At 51.0% G+C, this 21,797-nt stretch overlaps 3 protein-coding genes across 15 annotated transcripts in view; 1 reads left to right on the top strand and 2 right to left on the bottom strand.

The window, feature by feature from the left end:
• The window catches only part of STAG1 (STAG1 cohesin complex component), a 202,188-nt gene extending 194,872 nt beyond the window's left edge, over window positions 1-7,316 (bottom strand). For 2 of the 6 annotated variants that reach the window (XM_069791851.1, XM_069791850.1), the window contains exon 1: window positions 3,373-6,913. The gene's annotated coding sequence lies outside the window, so the exon portion shown is untranslated. Of the gene's footprint in view, window positions 1-3,372; window positions 6,914-7,139 lie in introns of those variants that run through there. The other 4 variants (XM_069791854.1, XM_069791852.1, XM_069791853.1 and 1 more) reach the window with 4 other exon arrangements.
• A 6,134-nt stretch (window positions 7,317-13,450) lies between these two features.
• Window positions 13,451-21,764, bottom strand: SCLY (selenocysteine lyase). 8 transcript variants are annotated; one of them, XM_069791861.1, is made up of 13 exons: window positions 21,555-21,763; window positions 21,361-21,473; window positions 21,148-21,248; window positions 20,904-21,060; window positions 20,421-20,548; window positions 20,134-20,298; window positions 19,672-19,778; window positions 19,291-19,327; window positions 18,820-18,903; window positions 18,556-18,658; window positions 18,298-18,373; window positions 17,471-17,662; window positions 13,451-16,663 (listed from the first exon to the last, which is right to left on the bottom strand). In XM_069791861.1, the coding sequence occupies exons 1-12, from the start codon at window positions 21,602-21,604 to the stop codon at window positions 17,503-17,505; spliced, it is 1,281 nt and encodes a 426-aa protein (XP_069647962.1). In that variant the 5' UTR covers window positions 21,605-21,763; the 3' UTR covers window positions 13,451-16,663; window positions 17,471-17,502. The 8 variants fall into 8 exon arrangements, with proteins under 8 accessions (XP_069647962.1, XP_069647963.1, XP_069647961.1 ...); XM_069791862.1 differs by lacking the exon at window positions 17,471-17,662 and having other exon boundaries at window positions 21,555-21,764; XM_069791860.1 differs by having other exon boundaries at window positions 13,451-17,662.
• On the top strand, window positions 14,018-15,805 carry SLC35G2 (solute carrier family 35 member G2). The gene has a single exon (XM_009924972.2). The coding sequence runs from the start codon at window positions 14,018-14,020 to the stop codon at window positions 15,251-15,253; it is 1,236 nt and encodes a 411-aa protein (XP_009923274.1). The 3' UTR covers window positions 15,254-15,805.
• Window positions 21,765-21,797: the final 33 nt, after the last annotated feature.

Here is a 21,797-nt window from a genome sequence, read left to right on the forward strand (position 1 = left end):
CAGAGAAATCCTTCAAAAGGCTTGGTAGCTATCCTTACCATTTTAATTCTCTACTTTCACTCACACTTTCATTCTCAGAGCATTATGCACAGCAGAACACAACTGTTACAGATTGCTAAGTGCAGTTTGGAAGTAGTCAAAGGAAGGCAGACCCTGAAATCATCCTTGCTTACAGAGCTGAAGTTCTCTACAGTGGTGACTTGCACTCCCTCTACTATATTATTTGTTTTACAGTATCACTGCAACATGTTGTTTTGTTTTGGTTTTTTGTAAGCTCAGTATCCAAGAAAAACAGGCCTACATGACTGTATTCTGTGTGCACATCCTTCTCTCTCTGTCCTTTTCTCTAATTTCCACTACCAATAATTGTCAGTCCCTGGACCAATTTCCACTGACCTCAGGAAAACTGAGATCCCAAAATATACAAGTTCCTCTACATTTTTAAAAAGACTCGTTTATTACAAGAGAGATTCTTAATTCCTCTCCCCCCAAGCAGTGTCCTGTTAAACTAAGGCTACAGGAAAAACAAAATTATTAAGACACCAAAGAAGCCATGTGAAAGTGAATCAAAAGAAAACAGCCTTCAAATAACTCTACTGCTTGAAGCAGTGCTTACTCTTCAGCACAACTTATAATTGTGTTTACTCTCTCACCTAACAGTTTGTGATCATAGAATCATTTAGGTTGGAAAACACCTTCAAGATCATCAAATCCAACCATCAACCATGCCCAGTAAACCATGTTCTGGAGTACCTTGTCTACGTGCTTTTTTAATACCTCCAGGGATGGTGACTAAACCACTTCCCTGGACAGCCTATTCCAATGTCTGACAACCCTCTCAGTAAAGAAATTTTTCCTAATATCCAACCTAAATCTCCTTTGCCGCAACTTGAGGCCATTTCCTCTCGTCCTATCACCAGCCACCTGACAGAAGAGACCAGCACCCACCTCACTACAACCCCCCTTCAGGTAGTTATAGAGAGCGATAAGGTCTCCCCTCAGCCTCCTCTTCTCCAGAGTGATGCTACAGTCTAGTGAGCCTAACTTGGTAGATCAGTAGACAGCTAAATAGATGACAGTATTTAGACAGGGAAATCAAGCCCACTTTTGTACAGGAAAGTCAAGTTCCACAAACCTACAGGAGTTCTCTAGAATATGTGCCTTACCCATGCACCGATGGACTCTGCTTGATAAAGCCTGCTTTAATTTCCAAGAGACGTTTAACAATATTCTTCACAAAAGGCTCTTAAAGAAATTAAGCTGCCACGGCAATAAAAGGCCTTGCACGGATAAGTTATCTGGTTAAAAGAGAGGAAACAAAAAGCAAAACAAATGGTCACTTCTGACAATAGAGTAAGGCCACCAGTGAAGTCCCACAGAAATATGAGCTGGAGCCCAAATTGTTTGGGACATTCTTACATCTGGAAAAGGAGGTGAATGCTAACAATTTGCTGATGACACCACATTATTCATGGTAAGGCAGACAGGACCAGCCGCAAAGAATGGAACAACGACCACAGGCTACAGACAGCAAAGCTGGCAGAAGGAATTCAGTAAAGGTAAGAGTTACCCACAGGAATCGCAACTTTACACACACAGTTCTGGGCTCCACACTAAACATTGCCACCTAGGCTGAGCACACACAGTTGAGTCAATCCGAATCTCCCATCTGAAGAAGCAAGAGTCTCTATCTCCAGAACTATTTTTCCCCAAAAACATTCTTGCTGGGGACCTTGCATCACCTCTAGCAACACCTTACTCTGATGGCCTGATTCAATTCATTCACCTGGCAGAAAAATACCCCTCCCAAGCAGATGGTTTTTGCCAGGCAGGGAATTCAGCTAGCTCAAGGAAAGGTCAAGCCAACAGCAGCATTAGCACAAAGGAAAGGGGGAAAAACTGTGCGGCTGTGGAGAAAGAGATTCCTCTCCCAGCTGTGGCAGACTGACAGCTTAACCATCTTGCGCAATTCCACTGGCAGGAACAAGCTCTTGTGGTCCTAGTGAACAGATCTAAGAAAATAACAAGGCAGAAACTGATCTATTTATCACTCATTTAAGATGGAATTCATTATCCATTTGCAAATGAAGTTTTATTGTCCTCTTTTAAACACTAACACATTGAAATCTTCCTGGTCCTTGGGGATTCTAACCCTAAAAAGGAGGGAGAAACCCTCATGTGGGGGAAAGCAAACATTCTCAGCTTGTCATTTGATTTTTGTTTCAAAAAGCACCACCACATGCTATGCTCTAGTATATAAAAAAATGCATCCAAGATGAATTGATTTTTATTATTTTATTGCAGAAAAGTATTTGACATTTAGAAACATTTCTGACACATAGGTCTATTCCTACGTAACTCTATAATGAAATATTTTTTTCCTGTGAGCCGAACAATCTGTCAACACTTCTCACTTGGCTAACCTGCCAATATAATACAAGTCTGCTATATGGAGAATTACAGAATATAGACTCATTAGATTTATTTATAGAATAAATAGCACATATTCTGCTGAAATCCTGCACAGCAAGGAACACAGTTGGCTGGATGTTGCCTCATGCTGCTTTCTAGTAAAACATTACTTTTGGGAACCACCTGAAACAACTTGCCTTTCAGCTGAGTGAGGATGGGCTTAAGGATTCAACCTCTTGCTCTCAGTTCTACAATAAATGATTAATAACTGTGCAACTGGAACTCAGAATACACTCCCACATCAAGCTCTTGTGTCTAATAATGTTGGCAACCACAGCCAAGAGGCCCGTCCCACCAAATGATGTTGTGCAACCAATGCCTTTTTGCTTGTTTTAAGACTGAGACTACAAATCCACCCTGGACAGGACTAGCACCATAATCATGGAACGAGCGTTTGGCAGCTTGTGGCTAGCCAGCACTCTTCATCTTTGGGTACACAGAGAGCAGCACGTATCAAAGTCAGATGCCTGAAGGGACGAAAAACCTCGTATTTGCACCACTTGTACCAAACATGGAATTACCCATATTTATAAATGAGCATTTTCTTCCAAAATAAGGCAGCGTTGAGATTGCATAACATGAAAACAGTTACCAAATTTATCAAGTTTATATTGAACCTACAGTTCAAAACAGGATACACATGATATATGTGAGTTTGGGCTCAGTAAAGATATCCCGATTAATCTATTGTCAAAGGCATCCTGCCATCTCAAGCATACTGTTATTATTAAAAAGCGTTTTCCAAAATACTAAAATGCCTGCAGAGATGCAAACAAGAAAACATTGCAAAACTATCAAAACCAGGAGCATAGTTCCTTCTAATGTTAGCAAAAGGACCCGAGTTATTGGGTATTCTCTCACGAATGATACACACAAATTGTCAAGTGGTGAAATCATTACCTATGTTCAGACCTTCAACAGGACATGTCAGAAATTAGCAAGTAGGTACAAAACCAGAACTAAGGAGAAGATTCCCTCTGCAGCTCCTTCTCTTCAGCTCTTTCAGCCAGCTGAAGGTAGTGTCTACCTTAAAAAAAAATAAAAAAAAAAATCAGTGTGGACCTTCCCAAAACAACACTTGTTTTTGGAAGCATATTTTCAGACAGAAAAGTTGAAACAGAGGATCAAAATAATGTTCACTCAAACCCTTATTTTCTAGGGGAACAAAGAAATATGTCTTTGTATTCTGATCACATATTCAACATCCAAACCAACAAAGTTAAATCAGTTTGGAAAAGCAAAATATTGCTAAGAATAAAGCATATCTCTAGATGTCCTGGATAGAAACAACAAAACAATTATCTGCTGGTGAACTCAAGCTTTGTCAGATTTCTCTTTCTCTTCCAAGAAAGAAAACCAACTCTACTCCTTTCTATTTTTAGCCAAATGAGCAAACAGTGGCACTGCAAGCGAGAGGAGATGGCACTCTGCACTGGGAGTTTCAGAGCTCCACGTGGTAAATTTGAGTGACTAGAACTAAACCCCCAAAACTTTTAAAAAGCATGAAGTATCTTACAGATTCTGGTTGGCATTTTTAAGTCCTGAAGCCAGTACATCAGATTTAGATAAGGCGCATCCTTATCTTGGCACCAGACTTCAGCATAACCTCCTGGTTTTGATTCCAAGCATCAGAAGCCAGAGCCTCACCCGAACACGTGGGCACTTCAAGGTACATAATGGGGAGAGCCAGATCTCCAAGAGGCCAACCACCGGTTCAACAGCACTGCATCCAAATTTAGTCTTTCACATTCCTGCAATAACTTAAGTGGACAACAAGTTTTCTGCTTTCAGTATGTCTTGTGTTAACTACAGAACTAGCACTTTCAAATTTTCAGCAAGGTGTTCCGAGTCTTTTGTGCATTTTACCAGAAAACAATTTACAAATGTTACAATAAAGACACATTCTTATCCCAGTAAAAGGATTTTTCTTAGAAAGTCATCACAATTAAGCGTTTCTCTCCCACTGCATCCTTATGCTTCTATGGGCTTACTTGCCTACTAAAATGATATCTAAAATATCAATATTTAGCCAGCTTATATCAGGGCAAGTCTTTGCAACACAGGAAAAGAAAGGAGAGAATCCAAAATCACCAGTGCAAACTTGAGGTACATGTTCTTCTTGAGGAAAGGGTTCTTTCAAACCAAAAATATTCACTTGCTGAGTTTCTGAATATCGTAAGTAACTCATTTTGTCAATGCATCCAAATATTTAATGTTCATAAACCTTCTCAACTATCAAAAGGTATACTGCAGTTTCAGCAGATGTCGCATAAAAATTTGCACAATACAAAGAGCAGGCTACGGACAGAGACAGTAGCTGAAAAGCTTGGAGACCCCAGTCACAAAGCTCTAATGTCAGGGTTTCAGCTGCCCTCACAACTTCTGTCCACAGCCTATTGTGTGTGGATGTTTGGCCATAAATGCTGTCTCACAGTGCACTTAGCAACTTCAGCAGGTTTGTAAAATGTTAGGAACCACCAGAGACCATGAGCTGCAAACTGCCATGTGCTCCAGTCCTTAAATACAGGGGTTGTAGAAGAGGTGCTTTGAACCTCCAGAACCGTCACTAACTGTTCATTCAGCTTCAGAAAAGTACCATTTTCCACTACCCCCTCCAACTGCTGTAAATCCACAAGCATGTCCGTCAGCAGTAGCAACCAAGAATCTCAACTCTGTGTTGAGCAGCCGGTAAAAATTACATCCTCTCCGATTAATTACAACCCTGGAGTTAGCCCCTCCGCTCCTGCTCACCCAGAAATCCTGCTGCGTCATGGGTTGGCTTGCCATTTCAAAAACAGCTGCACCCACTATGTGTACTTTCTCAGGCTATCCACCAAAAATTCATCACAGTCGAATCACAAAGAAAGAAAGAATAAACTGGCCTCTAGTTCCATAAAAGAGCTTCTTCCCATAGTCGGAGTACCTTTTGACAGGCAACCTATACACTGCCTTGCGGTCCAGTGATTTCTTCACAGATTGATGGATTATACTGTATAAACGCTCATCAAATGACCTTGCTATCTACAGATGAACAAAAAACCCCTCACAAGACAAGGCAAAACTGCTTTGGATCCAGAAAATCTGGACTAATCCTGCTCCCATACCACCCCTATCACGGAAAAGTTAAGCAAGTCCTAAGATGTCTAAATCCAGACATGGATGCCGTCCACTACACCAAACACATGACACAATTTGAGAACAGTTGCATTAGCAGTGTGATCTGGAGGCGGCTTTTCGTTCAACAACTTCATAAACGCTACTACTAGACTAACTCTACAGAGCTACAAGTACCACAAAATTGTGTAAAACACAACTGAAATCATCAATAGTTATAAAGCAGCCCAATGTAGTTTGAACTCACACTCTTACCAGAACCTCAGTTTTTTGGCACTGATATTGGGAGTTGCATGCCTTTAAGTTGCTCTATGGATGCTACCACCACCTTCTTTCACCCAAGTCACACTTCATCTCAACCACTGCTCGTGCTCCCCGCTCCACCCCCAGGAACACCCAGAAAAGCAAAGCGTGGCCACCCACCACCTCCCAGCACAGGGCAGTCACCGAGTCACCAGCACCCATGGCAGAACTCTTCCTACCAAGCAGAACCCTTGTTATTTTTGCTGTCCAACAGCTCAGGACCCCAGCTTGGTGTTCCTGCCTCTTCCCACCGCCCAGCACTGATCAGGGGGCATTGCCTACACTCGGCTTCTCCCCAGAGCCACGGTTCCCAGCTCCAGTCCCACCAGCAGGTCCAACCTATCCACCAGCCACCCTGGGCTGGCACACCGCTTCTCCCACCCCAAAGGTCAGGGAAACACCACCGCGGTCCGTCCCTCCTTCATAAGCCACGGAGCGGCCTCTCGCCCCCAGGCCAGGCGGGCTGCCCACCCCACCACTATCCCCTCGGCCTGGTGCACACCCCACACTAACAACTCGGCTATAAGCAACAGGAGCAGCGGGGCCGAGGGGTCCACAGCTCCGGGGCTGCAGCCCCCCCCCCGCCCCCCCGCCCCCCCGCCCTGGACGCCAGCCAGACGCCAGCGCCGCTGGGGCGGCCCGGGCGCTCCCACCGCCCTGCCGGGGGCCGGGCCCAGATGGCGGGTCGGGCCGGGCCGGGCCGAGCCGAGCCGAACCGGGCCGCCCACCGGCTCCCGCAACTTTCCCTCCCCGCGGCCACGGCACCAACTCCGCCGCCGCCGCCCGGGCCGGCCGGGGGGCCCCCGCCGCCGCCGTGCCCCGCGCGGCGGAAGCGCCACCCCCGCTCCGCCCGAGCATCCCCCGCCGCCGCCCGGGCCGCCCCCGCGGCCCTGGGCCGCGCAGCGGGACCGCCGCCGCCGCCCGGAGCGGGGCGCAGGCCCGGCAGCGGGAGAGGCCGCCGAGCTCGGCCCGGCGCCCCCGGCAGCCCCGGCGGGGACAATGAGATGGCGGCGAAGAGCGCCGCGCCCGGGGGACCCGTTGCTCCGGCAGGAGCCGCCCCGCCCCGCGCCGCCTCCTCTTCCCTCCCCTCCCCTTCTCCTCTCTCCTCGCACGGGCAGCGCCCGCTCCCGGCCCGGCCGCCGCGGAGACCGAGCGAGCGAGCGAGCGGCCCCGGCCCCGCTGCCCCCGCCCCTCGCGCCTCCATCTTGGATCGGCGCCTCAGCGCCCTCCCTCCCCCGCGCCCCGCTCACCTCGGGCCGCGTCGCGCCGGGCCGGGCAGCACCCCGGGAGCCTGCGGAGCGGCTGGCGCGCGGGGTCCGGGCGGGTGCGGGCCGGGGCCGGGGCGGCGGCGCTGGCGGGGGCCGCACTCACCGGAGCCGCAATCCTAAACCGCCATCTGGCGGCATTTCCGACCCGCCAATGGCGCAGCCGCCGCCGCGCGCCGGACCCCCAGCGCCCCCTGGCGCCCTCGCGCTGCCACTGCCCGCCCGCCCGCCGCCGCCGCCGCCGCCGCGCAGGGAAAGGGGGGGGGGGGGGGAGCGGGGGCCGCCGCGGGTCGGGGTGGCCCCGCCCGGCAGGCGGCACGCGGGCGCCGCAAACGTCTTTCGCGCGAAAACGCCGCGCATGCGCGCCCGCCCACCCGCTGCTGCTGCGGCGGCTGCTGCTGCTGCTGCTCTGCTGCTGCTGCCCGCGCGCGGCCGCGGGGCGGAAGGCGGCCGTTAGCGCCGCTACTGAGGGGGCGGGGCATCGCCAGGTTGACAGGAAACCGGCGGTGGGAGGGCACACGCTGAGGCGGGCCTCTGTCGCGACAGAACGTGGGAGGGGCAGGCAGGGCCGGGCCGGCCGGGGGTGGCCCCGGTCTCCCTGAGGCGGCGGGGGCGCGGCCCCGGGGCGGACCGGAGCGCCCGCTGCCGCGCTCTGCCTGCGCGCCCGGCCGGGCGGCCTCTCCTCGGCGGCTCGCCCGGGCCGGGGTCGCGGCGATGCGGTCCGTCGGCTGAGGGAGTCGGGGGGAGCCGGGGGCTTCCCGGCATGGGGAAGGCGGGGAGTAGGCGCCGAGGGCGCGGCGGCCTGAGGCAGCGGCGCCGGGCGGGTGTTTCGGCACCGGTAAGTGTTTGGGAGCAGGAGCGGGGGAGTCCGGCACCGGGGGGGGGGCTGCGGAGCCGGCAGCGGGGGAAGGGCCTGGCGGGGAAGGAGCCCCAGCAGCAGCAGCAGCTGCCTCTCGTCCGCCTCCCGCCCAGCCGGGGGGCCGGAGCGGGTTTTTTTTCAGCAAACGTGATAGTTGCCATCGCAACTGGCGCCATCCTCCCATCTAAACCTCCGGAGCCCCGTCTCCTTTTTCACCCGGCTGCCCCCGTAAGCCCTTCTGCACACATCCCGCAGGCACCAGCTTGCTGCCCTGCCAGGTTTCGTGCCATTTGGGGGGAGAAGATCAAAAGCAGTAAGCTTTAAATAAATCTTAAACCTGTAATCTGTTCTAGTAAACCTGAATGTGCCACCCTGTGCTCTGTTTCAGCCCATCGTAATGTACCATTTAAGGTCTTTCTTCTATCTAGCCAAGGTATTTTCATATGCTGTAGGAGACTATATTTAAGTGTTGATGTATTCTCTGTTCTTTCCCCTATGCTTGGAATTGCAATCTAAGGGGGGTTGTTCGGAGTAGGGTTTTTGGAATGGAAAGTTTGCAGGCAAAGTGGCTCTTCTTCCAAAATCACTTAATGCAAGTATCGCTGCTGCAGAGGTACTAGTTCCAGCAGGCGACAGACGTGAATGGAGAAATTGGAGAAGAGTATTTTTTTCATGGAACCAGATGCATTTGGAGCCCTTATACAGCAAGAGAATAGGTTAGTGAAAGCAAGGGAAATTAAAGGTGTCACGTATAATCCCACTGAAATCACGTGGCAGCTTTAGCGAGCTAGCACAAATACGGGTTGTTTTGTGGGTAGCAAAATGTTATCGGGGATGTACTGACAATTCACGGGGCTTACGCGTAGGGTTTGTATTTGAATCCTGTGAAGGGTGTGCTGGCTCTTCCCTGAGGCAGTGCTGTTGGATGTGACTCGATTAATTTAAGACATGGAATACCAGTTTGTTGGTTTGTGTGTAACATTTTCTCTAGTACTTAAGTACTAAAAACTCCTTTCATATAATTGCCCTTTCCTTTTCTTAAATACCTTTCATTATTCATTAAATTTTAATAAAAACTTGGGTTTCTTTGCATACATTTTAAATAAAATTGATTTATATAGTCAGACCATCTGGCTAAAAAGATAAAGGTACTCTGATTTTCCAGCACGCACCGTATCAAATAGTTTAAAAGTGTAGCAGAAATGTAGGCTGTTTCGGTGATACCAACATTTAATTGCCTGCTGTGCACCTTACATTGCCTTTTCTTCCCCCTTGGTTCACGTTGTGTTACACTAGTCAGACATCACACGAGTGTACATCTCTTGGCATGGCCAGTTGCCTGAACTGTCAAGCACCAACAAATCTCGAACAAGGTTAAGGTGGTTTAATGAAGAGGGTGCTGAAGCAGGAATTGAGGAGATTTTTCCTGCACCTGATAAGGAATCAAAAGAAAAACCTGCATTGTGAGAAGGCAGTGCACTGTGCAGGGAAGTGCTTAGCGGAGGCAGCACAAGTTCAGTCAGTTACATGGTTTTGCAGGGACAGAGTGGGTCTTTAGTGCATATAATATTCAGGAAAAATCATTAGTCTCTAGTTAACCTATAGAGATTGCTTACAGGCCTCTGGTAATCTCAGTCTAACCTGGTCAGGATCTGGGGGATTTTCCACAGATGAGGCAAAGGAACATCCCTGTGAGGCCTGCCTTTCAGAGCATGAGGATAGCTGCCTTCTCATTTTCAACTTCATAAGGACTGCGGTTGCCATGTCTGCAAATCTTTCATAATAACATTTCAGTTGGCTGACTGATTTTGACCTATCTGGCAGAAGATGAGCATATTTTTCTGTGAGTTTATTGAAAATTGATGGTTAGAATCACCAGTCAGACCTCAAAGCCTTAATTCCTTCAGGCACGGCAAGGAGAGCTCAGCTTCCCACTCCCTGGTAGTCAAGTGACATAAAATCACCTACTTCAACCTTGCTAATAAGAAATCTTGGTGTGTATTCTATTAATGATTTGGGACATTTATCAAATCCATTGTGATTATTTGTTCACCCATGGGAAAAGAGGGTTCACACTTTGGCAGTCAGTGATTTCCATGAGATGGTAATTTAAATGGGTGGCCCGGGTTGTCATTTGAATTGGAAACATTTGTTTTGTTATAGAACATGAGAATTATGCATAGTGCCTAATCTTCAGCATTGTATTAAACTGGATTCAAAATCAAATTATGTTTTTCATAGACAATGCAAATAAACCATTTTATGTTTCCAGATATGAAGAAAAATAAAAACTTCATGTGATCTCCACAAAAGGCACTAGCAGAAAGAGAAGTAGCAAGTTTTCTGCGTACGCTGCGCTGATTTCCCTTTATTTTAAATTTGTGTCTGGGACAAACATAATGGATTTGGGATACGTGCTAATCTCAGTCTCATTTGAAATTCTCACTGGTTAAGAAAAGCAAGGTCACCAAAGAGTACAAATAAATGTACTGTGTGAGACTTGGGGTAACATTTATCACATCCTCAATATTTAATAGAGAAAATTAAATTTTGGTTTAAGCACTCCTGTTATTTTTTTGTTCTTTGTTACTTCTCCTCCCTTTCTCATTTCTCATGTGTTTGCCCTTCCACTTTCCAGCCCTTCCAACTGTTAGCATTCTTAGTGCTGAAGAACACAGGAGGGAATACAGTGTCTGTATAGGACAGCCATTTTGAGCTACGTGCTCATGATCTATTGTTTATCTCCAGAGAGATCTCTGAATACATTGTGCAGGTCCAGTACTAAATTTGCAACTGAATTTTGTCTCTTTTCTACACTCTCTTCTACATTTGTTGGAAGAAAATGTAAGCTAAACTCAGGAAGCAATAAAGTTACCATTGTAGGCTAATCGTAAAAAATTAGTTACTTTGGTTTTGTTTTCATGAACCAATAGTCGCAGCATGTACTTGGCTGTTTCTTAGTAAAATGACTGAGTTTATACAGGCTACATCCACTGTCGCTCTAATAATAATGCGTGTTGTGCACCTTTTGTCTTCTTTTCCTCCAGCTTATTTTGTTCCTGATCCATATATTGTGCTTAAATCAAGATGCTCTTAATTTTTTCAAGATGTGGGGACAGCAAGGCAGAATTGTGAATTTATAACACAATGAAAATGCTAGGTAGGAAAAGATGTGCTTGTGAAAATCACTGCCTTCCTGGACTTATTCATTGCACTTTGCATTTGCGTGTTAAAAGAATCTGAAATTAACAGCTTGAAGAAGTGCAAATAGCAGGCAGTGACACCACGGTAGATTTCTGCCAGGGTGTTTTTAAATGTTTGATGGGTTGTTTGAACTGCCCACTGCTGCAGCCGATATGCAGCTCTTGCCCTCCGAATTTACTCTCCTTGGCATTTCAGCTGTTTCTTCTCAGGTTTCTTGCAGTATTTAAACCGTACATTGATGGGCACTCTGGGGTACTCCTCCAACGTTTAGCAGCGTACTGGGTATGCTTTGTTTTTTCAGCTGAGCTCTGCTGAAAATGGGTTGGCAGCAGAAACATGAACAGGCGGAGAGCTAACACAAGGCCTCCTGAGCAGACAAAGGTGTTCCTTGTCCTCAGACCCTCCAACATCTACCAGTCTGCTTGAGTGAGGTATCTCAGGGCTGGGAGCGTAGTCTGCCAAAGCAAGAGCAAGGTGGTGTCCCAGGATCCCTCGCCTACTTGTGCAGATCCAAACTGGTGCTGCCACCTTCCTCCAGAGCTGGGACTCGGTGCCTGCCCCTCTCCCCACTCCCATTCATCCTGATCCCTACCAGGGATTCACTCTGCCTGCAGAAGTAGGCTACAGCTTAGCTTGGGTGTAGCAGGGGGTTCAATAAACACTCAGCCTGTGAGGAAAAAGGAGGAATGTCCCATTCTTATGTAAATTATTTTTGCCAGGAGACACAGGCGGTGCTTGGCTGTCATGGATTACTGATGGAGAAAACACAAAGGCTGAACCTGGCCGTGGTATTTTTTTAAGTATTTCTTTGAAGAGCTATTGCACTCACTTTTACATTGCCGTTTGATCTGTGGTGTGCCTGACAAACCGCCGTCATGCTGTTTAGCCCAATTGTCCACTTAGCTGTGGTCTTGCGCCTTCAGGACCCACCTGCTCTGGTGCTTCGGTGCTCCCTGCGGAGAAGGACTGCAGGGTTCTCCATACCTGTCCCCAGCTGATACCACAGAGGCCAAACTGCTGCTGCCTGCAGGGCTGGGCTCAGCTCCGGGGGATGGATGATGGGATCAGGAGGATGGGTCCCGCTGGGCATCCTCCACAGCACTGGTGAGGCAGGATAGCAGGCTTAGTTGTTACTAAGCTGTAGGAACCTTATGCTCACAAAGCCACTGCTTGTTCTTTGGATTAGTCCCATCAGTAATTCTAGGAGGTGGCTGAGGAGTGGTTTTGGCAAGATGACACTGATTGCTTTCTCTCCATCTGAAGTTTTTTGGGTTTGGTGGGGGTGTTTTTTTCATAACGATGCACCTGGCTTGCCAGTTCGCAAGGAGCATGCCCTCAAAGGCACACAAGTGCTTCTCAAATTTTTGACTTTGAAAAACAAGCAGAATGTTTCATGCCCCCCTTGGGTATTACTTTCTGTGCTGAGATGATTGTAACCTTTCCCATTTGACATCTGAGAGCATGTACTACTTCTGTTTAGACACCCAGACAAAGATGTAGATGACCAAGAGGTGTTTTCCCCTTCTGGTTTGGGATTAAATCTCTCAGTCGCAGGTAAGGACTGCATGTGTTTATTTGCTGGGGCAAACAGAAGGCAGGGAAGGTTGCATTTCTCCTGCTGCCACTTCATTTGGAAGGGCTCTCTGCGCAGATGGTGGAGGGCACTGCGGAAACAAAGTAATGTCAATGACATCTCCGTGCCTGAACTAAACTCAGCCAGCGCTGTCACACTGGGTTTGGGGACAGCGATGGCAGGCTCAGCAGAGAGCTGGAGGGAATTAAGGCCACAGATGGGCTCCTCATGGGCAGGCTACACGCACCCATGACAGCGGAGACCAAGCTGCATTTGTGCTGGTGAAGGCCGGGCACGTGAAGGGATTGTGTGCTTGTTTTGGGAGGGTGATGCCACCGTTGTGACGCGCGTGGCACCGCACATGTTGCTGCCTGTGTCATGGTGGTGCGCACAAAGCACAGGCACCAAGGGGAGACCTTGCACTGCTTGTGCAGTGGGAAATGGACCTTCCATAGGAGGCAGAAGGGTGGTGCTTTTGTTGCTGTGGGTTTTAAATGTCTGCCACGGGAAGGTCTGGTTTGTGTAGTCTGGATCAGCCCTCTAAATTTTCTCCATTAAAAAAAAAATAAAATCAGATTTGAAGAACAAATCTGTTGCAAAAATCAATCACTGGAAATAAAAGGATGTGAAATGAAGAAAGAATTTTTAACGCTGTCAAAGTATTGTTCAAAATCATGTTGTTTATTCATGTGCTAACTACGCTGACTTGCTCAGGGATATTCCCTATTTCCCCGTGTTGCTCTCTTGTCAGTTTAGAAACAAGGCAATCATTTCTTCTAGCCAAACTTCTTCTGTGATCTTGTAACATTAGGAAGCAATTAACAGTAAGCATAATTCATAATTATGGGGTATTTACTATCCAAAAAGCTTAGCACTTTCTAATGAACACCTTCTCATTAGAATAAGAACATACTAGAATGCATTATGTGTACTATACATAATGAGAATATATGTCATTTTCAAAAATCATCGACTGAAGTTCCACGGTTAGCTTTTAAGGAAATCCAAATGGCCTAACTATCAAAGGTATTTAGCAGTAACTCAGCAGAAAATTAAAGCAAAACTAAGAACTACCTACTAGTACTTGGACTTGGTTGATAAAAATAGCTTATAAACACTACCAGCATTTACATACTAATGAATAGGGAGAATGCATTAAAAAAAACCAAAACCCAACCCTGTGCATCTCCATTTTTTTTCTTAAGACCCGGATGTTTCTCTGAGGAAATGGATACGTCTTCCCAAAAATACCCAGTCAAAAAGCGAGTGAAAATTCATCCCAACACAGTAACAGTGAAATATACTTCTCATTATCCCCAGCCAGGAGAAGAGGGATATGAGGATGTTAATGAAGATACTGGAGTATTTACAGAGGATAGTCCTAAAACAAGACTACTGAATGATGGGAAAAAGAGAGAAAGGACCTTTTTTGGTACAATAGACACCAAGCTTCAGCCAGCACAACTGCCAAAACCTGATGAGATTGGGCAATCCCAGCATCTGCCTGAAGGAAATATACTGCAGTCGAGGAAAATGTGGGTAGTCCTTTTCGGATCTGCCGTGGCTCATGGATGTGTGGCTCTAATTACAAGACTAATTTCTGATCGTTCCAAAGTGCCATCCCTAGAGTTAATTTTCATCCGTTCAGTCTTACAGGTTCTGTCCATTACTGTTGTGTGTTACTACCATGAGCCTCCCTTTGGCCCCAAAGGCTACAGACTACGGCTCTTCTTCTATGGGGTCTGCAATGTTATCTCTATTACCTGTGCTTATACCTCCTTCTCTATAGTTCCCCCCAGCAATGGGACCATCATGTGGAGGGCTACCACTACAGTGTTCAGTGCCATTTTGGCTTTTTTACTTGTAGATGAAGGAATGGCTTACATAGACATAATTACTGTAGTTGGCAGCATGTTTGGTGTTTGTCTGGTCATGATCCCCAACATTGTTAAGGAGGAAAGCTCTTTGCTGAGCACCTGGAAGGAAGCTTTTGGCTATACCATGACCGTTATGGCAGGTTTGACCACTGCTCTCTCCATGATAGTCTACAGGTCAATCAAAGATAACATCAGCATGTGGACGGCACTGTTTACCTTTAGTTGGACGGGAATGGTGTGGGGAGCGTCCACCATGTTCTTGCTTCAAGAGCCAATCGTCCCACTGGATGGAGAAACCTGGAGCTATCTCCTTGCCATCTGCCTGTGCTCCACAGCAGCCTTCCTGGGGGTCTACTATGCCCTAAGCAAGTTCCACCCTGCTTTGGTCAGCACCGTACAGCACCTGGAGATAGTCATCGCCATGGTCCTACAGCTTGTCGTGTTGCGGATCTTCCCAGGTGCTTATGATCTTGTTGGGGGAGCAGTTATTTTGGTTAGTGTTTTTTTCCTCGCATGTTATAAACTGTCCTGGAAGAATTTAGGAAGGCAAGATTACCAGGAGATTGTGGATTCTTCCATTAAATGAATTGTGGTTTTTGCCGTCCGATTCTGGCTATGTGACTGCATGAAAGTAACATATTTCAACTCTGCGGTGTTCTAGCATAGTGGCCAGGTCCTCTCTCTACTGTTTAAATTCACAGCTGATGTAGCAATGTTGGCATTTCCAGACTTCCATGACAGGTGAATTTGTTCTAGTGTGTACAACCACCAACATACTCTCATATGGGAAAAGGCTATTTGTCTCCAGCACGTAGGGGGGTGAGTGGAAGCACAGGCTGGCCCATGGAAGTGCAGGCCAAGTCTTAGGCATGTTCTTCCTCACCTTGCCTGGATACGGCATTACAGAGACAGAGGGATTCACTACTGACTCTCATTCCTGTGCAGTGTGGGAGTAGGAAAATGAACAGTAAAACCATTAAAATGGTCAACTAGAGTGTTCATTATCCTCTGTAACACTTCTTATGCTTTGGCTGTAATATTCTAAATGAAGTAATGCTAATATTTCTGTGGCTAAAATTTGCATCTCCTGTGTGTACAAATTAAAAGTCAGTAAAGCTTTTTGTGCTTTGTGGCCAAATGTCTGTCTGAATTGATGCAGGAAGCCCAGACCTCCTGTGGGGGGAAGAGCGCCCCAAAAACTGGATCTCCAGTTGTGCCACAGCTGTGAAGGAGAGGTCCCCAAGAACTATAAGGTCCATGATAGATAAAAGATCTACCCCTGAAGCAGAGCAATATTCTTTCTATGCAACCACTTTTTCTAAAAGAGGTTTCGACCATTCTGCAAGGGAGAAAAGGAAAAAGAAAAGATTGCATTTGAGATTGAGGTGTGAGCAGCAGCAGTAACATGGAACAGCCTGACAGGCATCCAGTGACATTAAGTCAGTGTGCTTGGGTCCTAACACTTCAGTTAGAAATTAGATTTACAAAAAGCCCCAGGGTTTATGGTTCCAAATAGTATTCCTGGCCATGCTAATGTATGGCTGGTAAAGAGAAAGACTGCTGTCTGAGAATCTGTGTCCATGGGGTCCACGCCAACCAGGACCAGCGGGCACCTCCCTGCTCCAGTGGACTGTGCCTCTATTCTGGGACACGAGCATTTTCTGAGGGAAAAGACATTGCTCAGGTGACTCCAACCAGCCCAGCTTCCCCCATGGAAAACGCCATAGAAAATACATGTTACTTGGGAAAAAGCCACAGCAGCAGCACTTTTATTCCTACGAATAGCCAGGGAGACCAGGTTCCCTGACATCAGTCAGCCCAGCCGGCAACATTCCTAATCCATGCAACACTTGTGCGCTCCTGTGTCAGTGATGAGAACCACCGCCTGGGCCATGCAGGGAAGACACGTTTCCTCAGGTACTGGCACAGTTACAGCTGCCCCGACAACTCTGTTCCCTTTAGGAGCACGTGGAGCTGGCAACCGGAGCTCTGCCCACTGTAGGAAGGACAGGAGGAAGGGGAGCAGGTAACGCAACACAGTGCTGGGAAAGCTGTGCCCATCACCTTCTCAGCCAAAAAACCCTTTGGCAGCTTAGGGCCCTGGCAGGGGCAGGGCAGTTCCCAGCCCAGAATCTTGCTGTGCTTCTGTCAACTCCTCATTTCCCTCTGGGGCAGATGGTCTTTCCTCCTCTGAGGGATTAGACAGTGGGAAAGCTTCCTTTGTGGAAAGCAACCAGGGCAAAAAGGCTTCATCTCCTATGGCTTCCACGCCTGCTATGCTCTGGAGGGAGTCGAACTTTGAGACATGCATGCACGCAGCCGGCTGCGTACATGCTGGCAAGTGAGAAACACCCAACAGCGAGACTCCTCGAATGCCTGTGCCGTGCGGCGGGGATGAGAGAGTCCTCAGCAAGCTCTCGATGAGCTGCTCCAGCCCCAAAGCAGCAAAGGCCCTTCCTCAGCATAGCCCCCTGCTGCCTAGAGCGCCTGCGCTAGCTTCTCTGCTCGAGCCGTATGTGCTGCAGGGCCGTGCCAGCCCCACTGTGATCCCTGTGAGCACAAGCTGACATACAGCTAAGCAGAGCTAAGAGCACATTGCTGCCGAAACGGGTGATCCCACTTCCTCCTCTTGCCACCACCAGCTGCCACTTCCCCAACGTCTGATCCACAATCACAAACTGCAGGCTGCATCAGTTCAGCTTAGGGATCAGGCGCAAAACTAATCCCGCCAAAACCTGAGCCCAAACTGACACAGGCAGCCAGCACCCAGGGGCCAAGCAGGGCACAATCCCGTCCCGAGAACCTGGGTGATGGCCAGGGAGCGATCCCCAGGGTCTACAGGGCTTGGTCCTGGTCCAGCTGCGCCACAGCCTGCACTAGGTCCTGCACAACCAGGTCCACTTCTGCCCGGGTGGTGTCTCGCCCCACGCTCAGCCGCAGGGCATTCTGCGCCACATCATAGGGGATCCCGCAGCTGAGCAGAATTGCAGAAGGCCTGAAACACAGATAGGGGGCTGAGCAGGTTTAACTTGAAGGCCGAGGAAGCACATGCACCTCCAGAAAGCTTCACCGAGCCGTAGGAGGGCACATCTGCAGATGCACACCAGGCAAGCCTGCCCGCTTTCCAAAGGCGCCTGCTCCCACTGGGCTTGTTGCCCTATGGTGGATCTCACTTTTCCCCTCCAATGACGAATCTCTCCCATGTCCCTGTGGGTTGGCAGCTCCACCATGTCTACAGGGCATTGCTCTAGACCAGGCCAAAAGCACCTGCTCCCCAAAGGAGCCTGGTGGAGACTCAAATCGGGCTTGAGTGGGTGAGCCAGGCACACACGGACATAAGGCTAACTCTTGCAGCAGTACCAGGCGCTGAAGAGTACTTCCAAGCTCAGCTGGATCACCAAAGCCAGGAGGGACAAGGTCCTTCCAGGCAGCAGTCAAGCATTCCAGCTGCGTTTCTTGCAATAACCTCCTTCACAGCCCTTCAGCCCCTCTGGAAAGCTCTGCACCCTCTTTTCCTCCAGGTGACGCTGCCCACAGCCACCCATGGTCCCTTTCCCTGTCTTATTTCTCTCCCTCCCACCCACTGTCCTCCAGAAAGACACCCCAGGCCTGGCAAAGCTGGCTGCTTACCGATCCCCTTTCTCAGAGTGGCAGGCAGCCCCAACGCTGGCGAGAAGCGTCTTGCAGAGAGACAGCACCCTTCGCCCTGCAGCACACAGAAGCACAGGTCTCCCAGTGCCCAGGCTCTCTCCAAGCGCCACTGCCTGCCTCACCTCCCTGCCCGAGCCACAGCCAAGCACCTGCCGGTCTCTAGCCACAGGGTCCTGTGCAGGGCGGGTGCTTGACTCTGTGGGCACCATCACAGGGCAGCAGTGGGGTAAGAGCTACCTTGAAGACCTGGGCCCAGAATGGAGAAGTTAGAGGTGTTGCAGAGTCGCTTGGAGCCTGTAAAGTGGCTGTTGAGGTGGATCCTCTGCTTCCCAAAGGAGGCCTGGAGAAATCAGAGGGCTGTGAACCACTCTGGGTTCGCACGCGGCTCTGTCCTGATGAGGAGGTGGCAGAGCCAGAGGGACATACCCACCCTGGCTCCAGACCCCAGTCTGCAGACTGAGACCCTGGGAGAGGAGAGACAAAGGAACCAGGTCCGCTCACCTCCAGCCTGGCCTCCAGGTAATCCCGAACATCCTGCATATGAGCCTCGTAGGCCTCCCAGTTCTTGCTCACCAACTCTGCAGCCTGAGGAGAGAAAACCCAGACAGGCTTTGTCAGGGATCCCCCAACACCTCCCTCCGTGCGTGGCCCCCTGGCACGTGAGTCCAGCCCGGGAACAGCCTCCGCAATTGCTAGGTCCCCAGCGTCCCCCAACAGCCTCTTGGTGCCTTGCGCCACGTGAGCTGCCTGACTGTCCACTGCCAGGGCTGCAAAGCCTGCAGCAAGTGCTCCGAAGCACCTCCTTTGACTGGCACCAGAAAGCCCCATCTCCTTTCCTGATAGTTCACCCACCCTCCCGCACCTTGAGTTTGACGCTTCCAATGACTGGGGAGCACAGGTAGCTGTCTCCGTGCTTGCTCCGCTGAGCAGCACCCCCAGGGAACCGCACACCCATGACCATCACTGACTCACCTGGCCGAGGCCAGCGATCATTGGGGTGTTCTCGGTGCTGGAAGGGAAGAGGGAGCAGTGAGTTATTTCTCCAGACCAGAAACCCAACCTTGGGGCACAGACGTTCCCCGTGTGGGACCCGTCACCGCTGGCAGGGGACCCTGGACACCCCTATGAGGTGGTTGGGAAGGGGGCAGTTCCACCCTGTGGTTCCTCCTGTGGCAAAGCCTGCGCAGCAGGCTCCCGTGGTTCCCACACACAGATCCATCTCCCTGCGCTGGGCTGCCTGCCCCAGGGCTGGCAGGTGACACAGCTGCCAGCTCAGCTCAGACTAAGTAGCCACACATGGTTTGGCCACCAGCCTGAGGCCCAGCTCTCCAGGCCACCACCCAGCCACCTTACCCCGGCCGGAAACTCCTCTCTTGTCCCCCTCCAAAGAGCATGGGGTGCAGCGGGGTGGTGGTGCCGGGGCCACGCACGTACAGCGCACCAATCCGCGGGCCATAGAACTGTGGGAAGAAACGGCCATGGTGACCCTGGGGACACTGCCAGGTGCCCTTTTCTGTACTCCTGCCCAAATCCAAGTGCCCTCCAGCGCTGACCCCTGCCCCTCTCACAGGCGCAGGCTGCTGCATAGCTGTCCCCCACCCTTGGCCTCCTCCTGCTCCCCCTTCCAGACAGGTCCCCTGACTCGCAGGAGCCTTATCACCCAGCTGAAGACTGTCTTCAGAGCACTATCCAGCAGGAAAACTTTGGCCACTGATGAGATATCAAACTGTGGGGGGCACCCAAAGTCTCCCTGACACCCCAACAGACATGTCTTAGAGGGCAAACAGCGGCTGGGCCACGTGAACAGGGCCATACCTTGTGTCCCACGATGGTGAGGTAGTCCACCCCCAGCTCCTGCACGTCCACACGCCCCTTGCCAATCATCTGCGCCGCATCTGTGTGCACCAGGATCCTGGGCAGCCCCTCCGCCACTCTCCACTGATTGAGGGCATGGACGCGCTGGCTCAGCTCTGTTACAGGCTGGCGGGAGGGAAGAGGGCCTGCGTTCCAGGGACCGTTGGCTCCCCCTTACCAAGCACCTTTTTGTGAGGATGTCCCCACCTTGTCCCACTTATCCCCCCCACCTGGTCATGCAGTCTCACCATGATGACCCCAGTCTCGTTATTGGCCAACATGATGGAAACCAGGCAGGTGGTCGGCCGGATGGCAGCGAGGACGTCGTCCACCTCAGCCCGCCCGCTTCGTGGGGACACAGCCACAAAGGTGGCTTCTGCAAGCCAAGAAACAAGCCCTGAGGTTTGCTGGGAAGCCAGACAGCGCCCAGGGCTGCCCGTGCCCCACTGAGCAGGCAGGTAGAGCTGTGCAGGCAGCTGGCGCGCAGGCAGAGAGCGCAGCGGCTCTTGGGGCTGGCGTTGGATGCCAATGGCGTAACACACCCAGCTTGAGGAAATGGGGGCACCACGTGGGGAGTCAGTGCTCTCAGGGGGGACAGCCCAGGACATCGTGGAGCAAGCGAGTCCCTGTCCTCCTCCCCAAAAATACCAGTGGAGAAAAGCCCCCCTCGCAAACCCCAGTCTGCGGCCAGACGTCCCCGACCTGTCCCCTGCAGTCCCTGTGCCGCTCACCTGCCAGGCTGTCCTTCACCAGCTGCTCCAGTGGCAGGCGAATGGAGTCGTGCTCCACGCTCGACGTCACGATGTGCGGCGTCCCCCGGCCGTCCCCCGGCCTGGCCTGGCTTTCGCGGAAGTGCCTGCGGGCGGTGTGGATCACCATGTTGTTTGCCTGAAGAGAGAAAGGCAGAGGGGAAAAGGAAGGCCCAGAGAAAGGGCGGCGCCCTTTGTCCTTGCCCTCCTCTGCGGCTGCTCCCACCTCCGTGCCCCCCGAGGTAAAGACGATGTCCTCTGGCCGGCCTCCCACCATCCTCGCCAGGCTCTCCCGGGCGCAGCCGATGAGCTCCTTCGCCTTCCTGCCTGCGGGATGAGACCCGGCAGCTCCTCCACGGGCTCCCGCGGCCACGGGGCTCGGCCGACCCGCGGCGGGGAGCCACGACACGCCGCGGCAGCAGCTCCCCTGGATCCCTACCTGCAGGGTGGGAGCTGCTGGGGTTGCCCCAGGCCTGGAGCATGGCATCCCGCACGGCCTGGGCCACCTCAGGGGCCAGGGGGGTGGTGGCGTTGTGGTCCAGGTAGACCCTCCTGCGGGGGCAGGCGGCGGGTGAGGGGGCGCGGGGGGGGGCGGGAGCGGGGAGGACGGGACCGGGCAGCCTGGGGCCTCACCCCTCCGCCGCGTCGCACCGCGCCTCCGCCGGCTCTGTCCCGGCGCCCATCGCTGCCCTCACCGTCGCCCTCCTGCCGCCGCCCCCAGCCCGGCACGACAGGGCACAGTCGCGCGGGCGCCTGCGGCGGGGCCCGGGCAGCAGCCCTGCCCGCCCTGCCGCCTCAGCACCGCCAGTCAGCTCGCTCCTGCCCGCCCCGCCGCCACTGTGCCCGCCAATCAGCTCCCTCTCTCTCTCCCCCCAT

This window comes from Haliaeetus albicilla, chromosome 9, assembly GCF_947461875.1.
Source record: "Haliaeetus albicilla chromosome 9, bHalAlb1.1, whole genome shotgun sequence".
Classification (NCBI taxonomy): domain Eukaryota; kingdom Metazoa; phylum Chordata; class Aves; order Accipitriformes; family Accipitridae; genus Haliaeetus; species Haliaeetus albicilla.

Excerpts from the sequence above, each read along its gene's own strand:
- SLC35G2 (XM_009924972.2), top strand. The coding sequence starts at position 14,018 with ATGGATACGTCTTCCCAAAAATACCCAGTCAAAAAGCGAGTGAAAATT.
- SCLY (XM_069791861.1), bottom strand. The coding sequence starts at position 21,604 with ATGGGCGCCGGGACAGAGCCGGCGGAGGCGCGGTGCGACGCGGCGGAG. Across the intron at positions 20,549-20,903 it reads GGTGAAGGACAGCCTGGCAG|AAGCCACCTTTGTGGCTGTG; the intron begins GTGAGCGGCACA and ends CTTGGCTTGCAG. Across the intron at positions 19,328-19,671 it reads GAGAGGAGTTTCCGGCCGGG|CACCGAGAACACCCCAATGA; the intron begins GTAAGGTGGCTG and ends CTTCCCTTCCAG.